The 16,260-nt window shown below is 39.9% G+C and overlaps 1 protein-coding gene across 2 annotated transcripts in view; it reads right to left on the bottom strand.

Moving 5' to 3' along the window:
• Positions 1–1,326: 1,326 nt before the first annotated feature.
• The window catches only part of Lpxn (leupaxin), a 52,713-nt gene continuing 37,779 nt past the window's right edge, over positions 1,327–16,260 (bottom strand). The window contains exons 8-9 of one of the 2 annotated variants that reach the window (XM_045131899.1): positions 2,583–2,791; positions 1,327–2,039 (exon numbers count right to left, since the gene is read on the bottom strand). In XM_045131899.1, the coding sequence (XP_044987834.1) occupies positions 1,770–2,039; positions 2,583–2,791 (479 nt within the window). In that variant the 3' untranslated portion in view covers positions 1,327–1,769. The remainder of the gene's footprint in view (positions 2,040–2,582; positions 2,792–16,260) is intronic. The other variant, XM_004667708.2, reaches the window with a different exon arrangement.

Below are 16,260 nucleotides of genomic sequence, written 5' to 3'. Positions count from 1 at the left end.
ACTCGGGAGGCAGAGGTAGAAGGATCACCGTGAGTTCAAGGCCACTCTGAGACTACATAATGAATTCCAGGTCAGCCTGGGCTAGAGTAAAACCCTACCTTGGAAAACCAAAAGATTTAAAGAAAATAAAAATAGATACAATATCATATGAGAATGTCCGGGGCTTAGCACTAGGTGAGTCATCTCTGTCACACCCACCAGGTCTCAGAAAACATTACAAAGGTAATTGGAGGAAGAATGTGAGTGCTGCTCTCACTACTAGCCAGAAACCAACCCTATGGAGATGATGATAGATACTGAGAATGCTCAAAACTTGCTCATGAAGAAAATAAGAGGATGTCAAGACTGCAACATTAAAGGAGATTTCTTCATTTCTACCATGCCCTCTAAGGATAAGGTGACACTGTGGAAGAGAAGGCAGGAAGGATATAAAAGCCACATGATGTTGTTGGTGTACTTTGGAGAGATATTCTAACATGAACTACCTGGGACATTCATACAGTGAATTACAGTGGTTACCAATACCCCTCAAGACCAGCATGGTTCTAAGCCCACCAACATTTTGACATGGAGGACAGAAGAGGACAAAATACATGAGACAACAAAACAGAGGAAGGACTACCTTGAAAGGAGATAGTCCCCAGGGGACGGGGCAGAGAAGAGAGAGGGGGAAAAAGAATAATTGCATTAAATCATGATCAAATCACTATATGTCCATACATTAAAATTTTCAATAAAAGGGAAAATAAAATACCAAAGATGGGGAGATTGCTCATTGGGTAAGAGTGCTTGTTATGTAGTTATGAGGACCTGAGTTCAATCCTCAGCACCTACAACAAAAAACTGGTTGTAGTCACATGCACCTGTAACCCCAGAGCTAAGGAGGACAGAGACAGGAGAGATGTCATGATTTCTGATCAACCAGTCTGACTGAAAAACAGCAGCTCCAGGTTCAGTGAGAGACTCTGTCTCAAGTAAATAACATGGAAGAAAAACAGTGGATGATACTCCACATTCTTTGGCTTTTGTATATATTTGTATGGGTATGCACATTTGTACACACAATTGTATACACCAAACACACATATGCATAGACATGTGCCACATCATACAAACTGCACACACACACCAAAAAAGTGTCTGTTGCATGGAAGGAAAGAAGAGATAGGATAAAAATTGCATTGTGAATACTGCTTAGTACATAACATGGGGAGCAGTAAGTTTATCAACCAAATAAACATAACAGCAAGTCATCAAAACCACAGTCCATTTTATTTATCAAAGATATCAGTTAAAAACTACTTTCTCTTGAAAAAGAGAAATGCATTGAAGGGAGATACAAAGTGCAAAGCGTGACATCATGACTCCTGACAGCAGGGACAAAGTCAAAGCAGCTGTTAGGAGACAGTGAGTCATGGGGACATGCAGGAAGCTTGGAGGCAGTGAGCTATGGGGACACAGAGAAAACTGTGAATGACTCTGGGGGCCACAGCTGAAGACCTGAGTAGGGCCATTGGAAGAGGTAAAAATGGAAAAAGAAAATGAATAGTACACACAGAAAGACACACCAGAGGGACCTAAATCTACATCCATGTACCTAGTTTTAAAAAATGATAATGACTTTGAAAATGAAAAAAACAAGTCTAATCATATAGCATCTAGAAATTTCTATTTGCTCATCACCTTTAAGCATACTGAGCAGACATCTGAGAGCAGCAAACATACTCCTTCCCTTCTTAATAGATGAAGTAGATGTGGGTCAGAGGGGACTAAAATGAAAAGAGCTTATTGAAACAGAGTTGACAATAGGTCTTGTCATTCTGCTCCCTGAAGATGCCCTTTGACAGCTGGGTCAGGCAGAAAGCACACACAAAGTGCTCAGGGTGAAACTTGTGCCCCATGGCACTGATGCAGCGGCCAGTGATGGGCTGTCCACAGCCATGGCAGAGGGTCCCTCGGCGGTGATGGTAATGGAGCTCACAGAATGGGCGTCCATCCAGTTCAAAGAAGGAACCAGTAGAAAAACTTCTGAAGCAGTCCTGAGGGTAGAGAGAAGATAAATCAAAGAAATGCATGTGTCAACAGAAAAATGTCACCAAATAAAATTTCCATCCTAAAAACCATTCTGGGTTAGTCACATGGCTTAGCAGTTAAGGCACTTGCCTACACAGCCTAAGGACTCACGTTTGACTCTCCAGATCCCACATAAGCCAGCCACACAATGTGACACAAGTATACAAGGTTGCATATATGCACAAGGTGGCACATGTGTCTGGAGTTCAAATAGTAGCTGGAGGCCCTGACACACCAATTCTCTCTCTCTCTCTCTCCCCCTCCCTCCCTCACTCGCTTTCTTTCTCATTAAAAAAAAAAAAAAAAAAAAAAAAAAAAAAAACCCTGCCAGCTACCTGCTGGGCTTAGGAATTTCTCTTGAATCCTTGACACATGGCAACTTGATTACCCACTTGCAAAATAAACATACAAATACCCACAATGGGCATTGTGCATCATTTCTCTTTTTGGAAACCCACATGAATTCCCCTCTTAGGGCTGTGAGCCATCTTACTAGTAGCAGCTCTTACCCTCAGAGAAGAAATCTCATTGATTTTCCCTAAACCCGAAAAATAGCTGAGTGTACAGACCGCACACACAAAGCACTCTGGGTGCCAGACGGTGTCCATGGCTGAAAGGTAGTTTTCCAACACTGGGCGGGTGCAGCCACCACACTTGGGAGAGAACATGGCTAAGAAATCCTTGCGGCAGTATGGCTTCTTGTCCTTCTCGTGAAAGCCTGGGGAGAGGAAATCAAAGATACCAAGCTGCAGTTTGGAGACAGAGAAGAGGTCAGAGTTGCAACCTCTTCCAAGCGTAGTGTTTCCATATTCAAAATGGGGGGGGAGGTGGGTCAAAGTGTGAAGAAAATTAGATGACACGAGCCAGGTTTTTAGCATTGCACCTGTATCACAGTAAGCATTGAACAAGAATCAAGAGCTTCTGCTCTCCAGCACCTTTATACTACTGGTGCCTTGGCCCAGAAAGTTCTGCTTCTCCCGACGACTCTTGGCTCAGCACAAATGTCATCTTATAGCAGAGACATCTCTCTGGTCCCACTTTACCACATCATAAATTTTCTGCATTTAACAACACCTGAAACTATCTTTATGGTCTGCCTTCCCTCATTGACTATTAGCCCTGACAGAAACTAGATACTGTTGGTCTTGTTAAAGTTATATGCCCAATATCTAAACTGGCATCTGGAGGTGGGTGAAGTACCTAATATTTTAAAATTAAATATTGCTAAATAGTAATTACCAGTTGAATTTAAGAATTTTTTTTCTTTTTTCTTTCTTTCTTTCTTTCCTTTTTTTTTTTTTTTTTTTTTTTTTGGTTTATCAAGGTAGGGTCTCACTCTAGCTCAGGATGACCTGGAATTCACTATGTAGCCTCATGGATTTAAGATTTGAATGTAATAATTTAATTTTTTAAGGTCATCAAAACAGAAGCAAGTCCAATGAGAAAGAAGAAAGGATTCAGTAGAACATGGAAGAGGAGGGAAGTATTGAAAGATTATCATCAAATTATATTATGTTCATGTATGAAAACTGCCAACTTTTTAAGTGATTAATTTCTTTTTAATCTGGAACTGGAAAAACTGCCATGAATATGCTGAAATCTCAAAAGTAAGCTAACAATTAATAAATTTAGTGATAAGCAAGGTGTGTACCAGCACTTGACACTCTAAAACAGGAGAGTCCATGCAAGTTTAAGTCCAGCCTGGGGTGTATATATAGTGAGTTCTAGACCAACTTGGGGTGGAGTGAAACTTCGTCTGAAAATAAATAAAGCAACAACAAGATAGGTACAAATTTGTTTACACAAAAATATGAATTGCTTATGGGTGCTAAAAAAGTTAAAGTGAAAGACAAAGGGCAATTTTGAAAACAGCATTTTATAATGATATTTTAGGAAAGCATAGATAGTACAAGTAGTGCCAAAACACAGTAGTTAATTGTTTTGTGAAATTTTAAAAGTGAAGAAATTAAAACGGCAACAAGGCAACTCCTCAGAATTTAATCAAGTTGAAATAAATCAACTGTATGACCAAGGAAAGAAGACCATTCAAGTGACCATAGAACACAGTGTCTTAGGCGTGCAGCTATAATGTGTGTGTTCTAAAGACAAGAGGAACCATTCATAAGTGGTTTTCTGGTTCACCAGAAGTTTGCTAAGACAATATGTAATGTCCTTGCCATGCACAAAAGTATAACTTTGGGAGAGAACTGAAAGTTAATTTGATAGACTGTAGTGTCTCTCTATGTGTCTCAAAATACTATGCTATATATCTTAAAGATATACAACAAAAATCATCTTATTATCTGGAATGTTATTTGACTTTTTGAATTTATTATGGGTAGATTGTTTATTAAGGCCAATAATTAAACCAATGTTTTTGGGAAGCAAGGTTTCCATGCATAAAAAGAGACAAAGAATAACATCAAACAAATAAAATACTGCATTTTTTACATTTTTCTTTATTTTTTAAAGTTTAGAGGGACTTCATTAGATTAAGAGACGGAAATAGGAAAAAGTACAGAGAATTCTTGGACATGAGAAGGCCAGAGGGAGTAAAGACCTCTGTATTTTCACTTTTAAGTCATAAATATCATTAGGAATTTGTGGTTCATTTTTCTATTTAAAAAAGGGGGAATCCTTATTCCTTCCTACCCACTAAAAATCCCTAGAAGAAATGATAGCCCAGAAATAATGGACATTCTTCATACACAGAGGGTGGTTTTTAAATGCCAGCACTGATGTTGTCTTCTTGGAAAAATGATAAGTTCAAAGTATGGGGCAGAGTTGACAAGATGAGCCTAGTTGCATCCTGATGCATCAAGGGAGTAAAGAAATATCATAGGTTATTTAGACCAACAGCATACAGTGATCAACTGTAAGGGTGGCCTCTGGTGTCATAAACAGCTCAAGCATTAGAAACAAACCACTATGAATGGTGACATCACATGAGTGTACATAACTCCATGAGTTTGTAAAGACTGAAAAAGTAAAAGTTTACTTCATGGAAAGTGACAGAGTAGAAATTGCCTCCATGTGACACAGTGAGGGAAAGAGGAGTCAGTCAAAGCCGAAGATCTTCAAGAAGTGAACGGAACTGAAAATCAAGCAAGACAAACAGGGTTAGTGGAAGTAGGTAGCCTTTCTTAGCTTACTCTTTGAAGAAGACTTTTTGATGAGCAAAAAGATTACCTTTCTTTGTACAGGGGCTACTGCCTTAAGAATTACGTATTGTAAAGAAATCATTTTTGGAAAATACAAAGGTTTATTTACTAGACATTCTTGTACTTTTTGCATAATTTTATGAGTTATTTATCACAACTATGGGAGATTCCAAAATATGTAAAAGCAGCAATAATAATAACAATAAAATATTAACATCTAAAAAAAGAACACTATTTCAAAAGAGAAAGAAGAATTGCTCCTGAACTTCACAAAGGGGGCATAAGGATAGCTGAACACTGGAAACACAGGAAGGAAAAGCAACAAAGTTTGGGAAACTGAATGCAGTCCTAGCCACACAGAATCCTCATGAAAATATGGAACTGGGGATTGAGCTCTCAAGAGTAGGTCGCTCACCAAGTAGAACCCCAAGTAAAGTCAGAAGAGATATTCAAAACAGTAGACCCACAAATAACAAAGAAATGCGTGAAGCATGGGACACAAGCAGCATGGCTCCTCCAGGAGCTTATGGCCCTCAATGACTAGAGTCAACACGCTGAAAGGGTAAAACTCTACAGGAAGATTTCAAAAGTACTCCTGTTAAAGTGACCAGTGACCTCAAGTACGAAGAATTAAGTAAGGAATTCAATCCAGGACCGAGAGAGGAAAGCCAGCCACACACTAATGAGAAAATCACCAAAATGAATTAGAAAATCAGCAATAAGGAAGACATGCCAGCAATGTGGGGGACCGATTCAGCAAGGAACATGAGATTTAAAAAAAAAAAAAAAGAAGTGAAATAAACTCGATGACCCCTATAAAGAACACACTGGAAAGCGTCACCAACAGACTCACCCAAGCAAAAGAAAGACTGACTACCAGGGATGGAGGACAGGTAGGGAATACTATATTTAAACACCAGTTTGAAAAGAAAAAGGAATCTGGACCTGGTGTTGCAGGCCAGCAATACCAGTTACTTAGGAGTCTGAGACAGATTGATCACAAGCTCAAGGCAGCTGAGCAAGGCCCTGACTCAAAATAAAAAGTGAAAATGGGGCTGAGGATATAACTTGGTGATAGATTACTTGCCTAGCATACATGAGGGCCCATGTTCAATCCTCAGTATGAGAGGGAGGGAGGATGGAGAGAGGAAAGAAAGGAAAAGGGAAAAATAAAAATGAACACAAAAAAATCTTTTAAGCACTGGGGGATATAATCAAACTAAGAATTTATGAGATAGCAGGAGGAGCTGAGATAAAGACTAAGGGAACAAAAAATCTATTACAGGGCTGGAGAGATGGCTTAGCGGTTAAGCGCTTGCCTGTGAAGCCTAAGGACCCCGGTTTGAGGCTCGGTTTCCCAGATCCCACGTTAGCCAGATGCACAAGGGGGCGCACGCATCTGGAGTTCGTTTGCAGTGGCTGGAAGCCCTGTCGCGCCCATTCTCTCTCTTCCTCTATCTGTTTTTCTCCCTGTATCTGTCATTCTCAAATAAATAAATAAAAATGAACAAAAAATATTTAAAAAAAAATCTATTACATCAGAAAATTTCTGAAAGCTAGGGAAGGAAATGGACATCCAAGCACAAGAGGCATTTAGAACCTGTAACAAACATGGAGAGGAAAACCTCTCCACATACTTTATAGTCAAAATACCAAAAGTACTAAACAAATAAGCAATTTTAGATGGTGTGAGAGAAATGCCGAGTCACTTACAAAGAAAACACATCAGAATGACATCATACTTCTTAACAGAATTCCCAAAAGCCAGAAAAGCATGGAATGATAAATGTGAATCCCTGAAAGTAAGCAACTGCCAACTAAAATAGCTATATCTAGCAAAGTTGTCTTTTAAAAATTGATGGAGAAAGGTAAAAACAAACTGAAGTAATTCATAACCAAGCCAGCACTGCAGAAGATACTTAGAGGAATCTTAAACACAGAGGAGAAAAAGCATGTCATGCAAAAAGCAAAGGAAAGAATTCATTTAGTGAGTGTGACAGGTGCACTGTGGAGAACTGAGGAAGAATCCACCATGCAACACAGTAAACCCGCGAACTCCTAACATGCACAGGGGAGAAGGAAGGAAGTAAAGACTAGTACAGAGCTGTAGTAATCGACACAGCATGCACTGGCTCAGAAACAGGCAATGCAGACTAGTGCAAGAACGGGGAGATCAGAAATAACCTCTAGAACTAAAGCTTCCCTAGTCTTAGATGGAAGATGCTTGCACATCCTTGTTTATTGCTGCATTAGTCACACTCTGCACAGCAGCCAGTAAATGGAGCCAGCCTGGATGTCCATCAAGAGACCGATGGACTAAGAAAACGTGGGATATAAACACCATTAAGATTTTATTCAGTCTTAGAGAAAGATGACATCTGAAGGACAATGGATAGGTCTAGAAATCATTATGTTACATGAAACAAGCCAGACTCAGATAGACCAAGACCAAAATGGCATATATGTGTGTGTATGTGTGTGTGTGTGTACATACACAGAGAGAGAGAGAGGAAACTAGAAATGGGATCATAGAAAGGAAAGAGAAGATCTTAAGGGAGGAAGGGAAAGAGAGGGCAATGGAATATATGTGACATGAAAACAGAAGGAGGACTGTCTAGAGAAAGAGAGGGAAGAAGTCAGAGAGGATGGTACAGGGATAAACAGTGGAGGAAGGGATACATTAGAAAAAGGTATAATTACACATATATATTTAAATGTCATAATAAAGCCATTTCTTTGTATGATTACCTTTGTATGATTACGTAGTGGCGCATGTCTTTAATCCCAGCACTCCGGGAGGCAAAGGTAGGAGGATTGCTGTGAGTTCAAGGCCACCCTGAGACTACAAAGTGAATTCCAGGTCAGCCTGAGCTAGTGTGGAACCCTATCTCAAAAAGCAAAAAAAAAAAGCAAAAAAAAAAAAAAAGGAATCTTAAATACTGTTGGTAGAAATGTGAATTGGTGCAGTCACTATGAAAATAATGATGGAGATTCCTCAAAAAAAAAAACAAAACAAAAAACCCTGAAAATGCAGCTACTATATAATCCTGTTATAGCAGTCCTTATATTGTTAAAACTATTACAAACTAAGACACAATATAAGAAATGATTAAGTTAAAAAAATATTTTTACATAAACCAGGCGTGGTGGTGCATACCTTTAATCCCAGCACTCGGGAGGAGGCAGAGATAGGAGGATCGCCATGAGTTCAAGGCTACCCTAAGACTGCATAGTGAATCCCAGGTCAGCCTGGGCTAGAGTAAGACCCTACCTCAAAAAACCAAACAATACATGTTTTCACAATATAAATATGCCTAAATATAAATAAATGTAGAAACTATTAGTGAAAATATACAGTGCTTTAACAGGATAATATAATGAATTAAATATGATTTTCTTCAAGATCTTTATATTGTCTTTAATTTTAAAAATAAAATCTATACTGGGAATGAAGTGGTCAAAATGGGCTCAAGGGAAGAGATAGATGAGAAAAGAGGATGGGAAGAAGGTTAATCAAGTTAAAAATGTTATGAATAAGAAGCCGAGCATGGTGGTGTAAACCTTTAATCCAAGCACTCAGGAGGCAGAGGTAGGAGGATTGCCATGAGTTTGAGGCCACCCTGAGACTACATAGTTAATTCCAGGTCAGCCTGAGCTACAGTGAGACCATACCTTGAAAAATAAAAAAAATAAAATAAAATGTTATAAATCAGACATTTTCTAGCTAAATAGTATATATGTTGAAAGAAAGAGTTTTGGCAGATGTAGTGTTTGTGTGTGTGTGTGTGTGTGTGTGTGTGTGTGTGTGTAGCAGTAGTAGCCATAGGTTGTTACAAGAAAATTTCATTGCCCACGGTGGACTATTTTCCAGCAAGTTGTTGGTTAGAAAGGCTCTGATGCCCGCAAACATGATATGGTATTGAAGGTTTTGGGGTGCCCACCAGAACCAGATGGTACGACACTATGGCTATAGATGCCACATGCTTGGGTGGCAGGTCACTGAGAACTCAAGCTGCAGCTGAGCTAAAAACCACTTTCTTGTTGAGTAGATGTCAGGATCCTTGAAAGAGCTATGCTGCCTCCTGGAGGAGAAAGGCCTGTGTGAGAGAGGTGGTGGAAGCAATGTAAGAACCAAAGGAAAGGGAATTGTGCTTTGCAATACTGTCATCCAAACACTAAATTGCCATTGTACTCATGACCTCACTGTGGCTAACGCAACCTACACAAGACTTGCATAATAGGATGGGGAAATGATGATATTGAAATAGAAGAGAAGGACTGAAGAAATTGCTCAGTGGTTAAGGCACTTAGCCTACATAGCTAGTGACCCAAGTTCAATTCTCCAGTAATCACATAAAGCCAAATGAACAAGGTGCTGTATGCATCTGGAGTTTGTTTGCTGTGGTTAGAGGCCCTGGTGTACCCATTCTCTCTCTATCTGCCTCTCTCTTTCTAAAATAAAGAAATATTTAAAAAATAGAAGAGAGACCAGTTGGGAAAAAGAAAGGATTCAGTGGAGAGGTGATTTGGAAAGGGGAAAGTAGGGTGGTGGGTGTAGATTATGATCATGGGATATTGTCTATATATATGGAGGTTGTCAATAAAAAGTTAAAAATTTTTTTAAATATGATGAAAGCTTCCTTTTGAATCACACCATTCAGGTGATGTGTTCCTTCTGTTTTGAAATAATTTCTTCCAGAGCTCCAGGTGGCCCAGTCCTTCTCTCTCTTGCTACCACACCCTGTCCCCAGCAGTACCTCATTGTTCTCTTCGTTCCATACAAGGAAGCTCAGTGGTTAGTTGGCTAGTTTGGCTATTGCCTTTTTCTCTCACTGGAATATATTTTCCAAGAAAATGGGAGCACTCTTTTTTGTCACACTATCCTTAGTACTTACAATAATACATGACACATCTATATAGTACCTATTCAATAAATATTTATCAAATGAACAGCCATGAAACATAACAATTGCAAAACTGAGACAAACAGGTAGAGAAGTGGGTTGAAGCTTAAGTGCCTGGGGGCCACTGGGATATAGCTCGGTTTGAAGATGCTTTGCTAGCATGCACAAAGCCCTGTATTTCATTCCCAGAAATGTGCATCCTGGGCATGGTGGCACATGCCTATGATGCCAGCAGGACCCAGAGAGGATGTAAAACTCAAGTCATCCTTGACTACATAGTACGTATGAGGCCAGCTTGGGGTACATGAAACCCCTTAAGGAACTCTCCTCAATACTGACTTAGAAAAGTTTCCCACTACGTGAAATTATCAGCCACCATCTCATTTATGGAGCACTTGCTTTGTAAGGTTTCCATGTGCCCTCTACCTCCTTTATGTGCTAAGTCATAACATTCTTCACATTGACACTTGAAGTAGACTGTGGGCCGGTTTTATTAGTGGGAAAAAAAGAAAGAAAGAAAGCTCAGAGAATTTACCCACAATTAACCAGTCAATGAAGGAGATAAAACTCAAATGCCATTCCCTTGACTTAAATGTAACCTAAATTTTACCTCTAAATGGGCATTAATAGTATCAGTTGAGCCCAAATATCATAAACACAGACTCTGTAAATAGAATTATCCTCCCTGTGGTGCACTCAAAGTGTGCCAGGGGCCTACCCAAGAAACACTCCAGGAACGCACTATGATAGTGGGGGTCAGATTGCAAGCGTTGAGAGATCAAGTAGCTGCTTTTTCTCTTACCCCCAACACTTGGAAGGTGGCTTGCTTTGCTCAATATACTTTCTTTAAGCCACAGACAATTTAACAGAATATTAAGACCCATATGCCTGAGACTCTAAACTAGCGGTTGTATACCTGTCCTGTGTTCATCCTCTGAACCCCTGAGACACAGAAACTTCATTTGACTTTTAACTTTTTATTTTTCTTTGCTAACTCTTTCAAAAGATTTCTAGAATCTGTTCTAGGGAAACTGAATGCAATGCATCCTACAATTGAAGGAAAACATATTCCCATAACCCTGCTTCTTGCTTTGGGTGAAGCACAGTATTTCTTAGACTTTCACATGCATTATGCATGCACCCAAGTACTAGTGCAAATGCAGGTTTCTGGGTCCCACTACCTCCCCCGAGGTTTGGATTTAGTAGTTCAGCAGGTATGGTAAGGGGCCCAACATTTTGCATTTTCAAAAAGTCCCCAGGTGCTGCTGCTGCCCAGAGCAGGGACCACTGGACTAAGGAGGCCTGTGGGCTGGTGTTTCTTAAGCAAGTCGAAGGCAGGCCAAATGACCTAGGGGTGACCCTCGTTTAGGCATTGGCAGGGCAACTGGTCTCCAGAGGAGACAGCAGAGGAGAACCAGCCTCCATTTCAACTTGGGAGAACCTCAGGAGAGGAATCAAAGCAATCAAGCAGACTTGTTGTGCTATTCCCTGACTGGGTAATCCAATAAAGTGGGAAATTTTCAGCACTTACTGTCCCAGAGGCTCTCTGGGGCCAATTACCTCTGCAGGAGGAGTGACAATTACAAGTGCCACCGAAAGGTGGAGGGGGGGGAGGTGTTTTTACTCTAGTGTGACTCCTAGCCACAGGGGAAATTAGACAGCACCTGCCTGGCCCAGATAATGAACAATTAGAAAGAAAGGCAGGTAGGCACTGAGGACATGGTCTCCCTGGAAGGAGACTAAGCACCAATGCACTTAGAAACTTGAGTGTTAAAGAAAAATTCTCTGAACTGAAGAAAAATGCAAATGAACTTAATTTCCCAGGAGGCTCCGTGGTTTAAACTGTCATTATTGAAACTCTACATGACTATGTGACTTGAGGTAAAAGTCAAGATTCTACCTAATTAGTGGACTGGCCATATGGCAGGAGACCCATTTACAAGAAAGCTATGGCTAAGAATGGAAATACAACCTAAGAGGAGCTTCTAATTAATAGTTGGCCCTTTTGCCAGATGTCTTGATTAATAAACACATTTTAAGTGTACCTTTATTAAACTTTCAATGATCCAGTCAGCCTTGTCAATTCAGGAGGGGCACTATGCTTTTATTATGCTTTCTTGTCATCCTATGGGTTGGGCTTATTTTTCTTATATGTCTAACTTTTGGCTGTATTTGAAATGTGCCTGTAACCTGCTGGTCTGCTTCTGGGACAGCCCCACATCATAAATATTAATGGACCGTATTCACTTGCTGATTATTCTACTCAATGAATCCTGGGACTTCTTTGCCAACAACATAATATAAACTTACAATGATACTTTGAGTATAATTTAGATGGACTCAGGTTAAAAAAAAAAAAAAAAAACTACTACTACATAACTAAAGTGCAGTGTAGAAATGAAAGACCTAACAATTTGTGAAATGCTCTGAACAAGCTCCAGTGAGCAAGCAAACTGCTACAACGCACCTTGATAGCAGGTTACATCAGCGTCACTATAGTGCCCAACCATATGTACAGTGTTTGGACCAAGAAACTAAGGAGATCCAGCAACAGAAGAATAATTTTCAGTCAGGTACAGTTATGATGTTACAGCAGAAACATGAAATTTAAGCCAGGGTGTGGTACATCTCAGCACTTGGGAAACTGAGGTTTGAGCTCAAAGCCAGGCTGGGCTATGGAGTAAGTTATAGGTAACTATTGGCAAGAGTGAAATCCTACTCCCCCCCAAAAAAAGTGGAAGTTGTGGGACTGAAATTTGAGTTTAAATTCCATCTCTTTGTCTTCTAGTTGTATGACTTTAAGAAAATGACTTTATCTTTCTGAAGTTCAGTATTCTCATGTATAACTAGATAAAATATGGATATAATTGTTTGCAGTAGGTTGTGGTGAGGGTCAAATAAATGTACCTAATGTGTATGGCATTAAGGAAAATCTCTATTTGGATAAAAGACCTGAAAACATGGAATTTTATTCAATCCTTCCTGAAACATCACTAACAGAATAATTAAAGAATTACTTAAATTATAAAGGTTCACAAAAAGGAAAAAAAGAAAGGATGACACCATGAAGATATGAACAAAGATTTTCTTTAAAAAAAAAAAATCAGAGCATAGAGCCGGGCGTGGTGGTGCACAACTTTAATTCCAGCACACGGGAGGCAGAGGTAGGAGGATTGCCATGAGCTTGAGGCCACCCTGAGACTACATAGTGAATTCCAGGTCAGCCTGAGCTAGAGTGAAACTCTACCTTGAAAAACCAAGACAAAAAATCAGAGCATATTATAAGGTACCAAGAAATCTAACATAAATAAGACTAACCTACATCTCCATAGATGGGAGATGCCAATAAAAGCCAGCCCTCCTGTACTCCACAGCATGAGAGGAGCTCAGGAACTGAGTACAGGAGTGATCTGCAAACCTATAAACAGGACTGGTTGAAAGTCTGAAGAGCAACAGAAGCTCAGGTGACCTATCCTACCATAAAGTATGGTAATTATTTCTGGAAATAATTAAGATCTTCATTGCTCAGAAATACCCAAACACTGAAGGAAGGAACAAGGTCTCCACTGAAAAAGTTGACATGCTGAAAGGTGAAAATCCCATTCCCTTCTCCCTTTATTTGACCTCAGAATGATTTCAGACAGGATAGATAGTTCTTTCATAAAAACTGACTCAATACAAAAAGGCCTTAGACTTCAAAGTATTATTCAAGGATTACTCAACAAAAAAAAGCTAGAATCATCAAACTGGAATTCCACAGTGAACAAGTTCTGTCTACACCCAAGATGGAGGCTTCCACTCGGACTCTGTGTGTATACATACATATACATACATACGTATATATATGTATGTATGTATATATATATATTTACATACATACAATGCATACATGTGTATATGCAAGCTCATATGTGTGTGGGAGCTTGTGTGTGGTCAGGTACACATGCACATTTGTATGCATGTGTGTTTGTGTGCATGTGTGTATAGGTGTGGAGCCAGAGGTAGACATGAGGTGTCTTTCTCATTGCTTTCCACCTTATTGTTTGAAACAGAGTCCTTTAGTCAAACCAGAGCTCACTAACTTGGCTATACTACCTACCCAGCAAACCCGAAGGACTCCTAGTCTCTGCCCATCCAGTGCTGGGAGGTGTGTACAACCATGCCCAGCATTTATGTGGTTTTTGGAGATTGAACTCAGGTCTTCATGCTTTCATAGCAAGCACTTGCCCACTGAGCCATCACCCAATCCATATTGTCTGATTCTTAATGAGGAACAGGCAACCAAGGGTCAGCAACATTTGGCAAAGGGCAAGGTGAAAATATCAAGATATAATAAATACTAAATTTAAGCTGGCTGCAAGACTTCCTCAAAACAGATAGCCAAGGACAATGCGCACAGTTCTTGAACTTTTCATTCACGCTGAGACTATAAAACAGTTTAAAATGAAGACAGGCGTGGTGGAGCATGCCTTTAACCCAATACTTGGGAAACAGAGGTAGAAGGATCACCATTAGTTCAAGGCTAGCCTGAGACTACACAGTGAATTCCAGGCCAGCAGGGACTAGAGTGAGACCATAGCTTGGAAAAAAAAAAAGAAACAGTTTAAATGAAAGGGAAATTGATAGAGGGATTTCTTTGGAAATCATCATGCTCTCAATGATCCACCAAGAGATTATGGTTCTGGATAACCTATGTCAAGAGAGAGATTTCAAAAAGACCAGCTCAGAGAGCCAGGTATGTATGCCCTGTCATTTGTAGAACAGAAGTGATAGTATGTGACTTAACCCTGGAAAAAAGTCCACAGGTGAGAAAACAGCTGAAGAGGGTGATGGCCACTGAATAGAGAGAAGCAACTGAACAGTAATAGCAATGTCACTGACTACAAGAGAAAGGTGCCAGTTTCCCATGGTCCTTTATGGAAATTTAAGTGAAAGAGATAATAGGCAACCAAGTTAACAATTTCTAATCATGAAATTGTTGTACAAATGATAAAACTGTTGCAAATAAAATGTCTTGGGTGGAGTAGAGGAAACAAAAGGTAGGAGGATGACCAATTTACAGTTTGGTCATGTATTAAAGTTCCCAATGAATATATTTTTTCATTTTTCAATAAAAATATTATTTTTTAAAAAGGGATTTCAAAGTAATTGTTTTCTCAAAGAAATCTGACAAAGGAACAACAGCCAGCCATGAAATGCACGGGGCAATAAGAAGCTTGCTATTAAAACAAAATTAATACATACATGGGTCTGAGTTTAACTTTGTCTGGGATGGAGAGCATACAACTGGCTTAACAGTAGCAGACAAGTTAGAACGTTGCTGCCCTGCATTCTCACCTTCCTCACCCACATCTCAGCCTAGAAACAGCCTGCAATAGGGGTGACAGTGGATGTGCCAAAAGCAGGTAAGGAGAAGTGGAAAGCCACACCACATCCTTTTGGCTGGCCTCCTTTGCCTATAAGGCCTTGCCAAGGAGAAGGAATAAATTTTCTACTCTTAAAAACTGGAATCTGGGCTGGAGAGATGGCATAGCAGTTAAGGTGCTTGCCTGTGAAGCCTAAGAACCCATGTTTGACTCTCCAGGTCCCATGTAAGCCAGACGCACAAGGTGACACAAGTGTGCAAGGTTGTACATGCGCAAAACGTGGTGCATGTGTGTGGCTGGAGACCCTGGCATGCCAGTTCTCTGTCTCTCTCTCTCTCGCTCTCTTTTTCACTCTCTTGTGCTTGCTCTCACCCTTGCACTCTTGCATTTAAAAAAGGTCAGTCTGTTGGGTTTGCCTAAAAAAAAAAACCTGGAAGCTGTTGGGGACCTAGCTCAGGTGTTAATGTTGCTTGCTTGCAAAACCTGCTAGTCTGGGTTCAATTCCCCAGTACCCATGTAAAACCAGATGCACAAAGTGCTGCACACATCTGGAGCTTATGCTTATAAATAAATAAATAAATAATGGAGGCTGTACTATTATTTATTAATAATAAGGACACTATGGGATTGAGTTACTAAAGATCATGATCAAGTTTTATATTAGAACTGTCTATTCAAGTGATCAGAGAGGCTGGGGAAGTTGTTCAGTGGTTAAAGGTACTTGCTTGCAAAGCCTGCTGGCCAGGGTTCAATTCT

Source organism: Jaculus jaculus, chromosome 1 (genome assembly GCF_020740685.1).
Source record: "Jaculus jaculus isolate mJacJac1 chromosome 1, mJacJac1.mat.Y.cur, whole genome shotgun sequence".
NCBI lineage: Eukaryota > Metazoa > Chordata > Mammalia > Rodentia > Dipodidae > Jaculus > Jaculus jaculus.
Note: the sequence above shows the minus strand (reverse complement) of the source record. Positions and strands in the feature narration are given on the sequence as shown.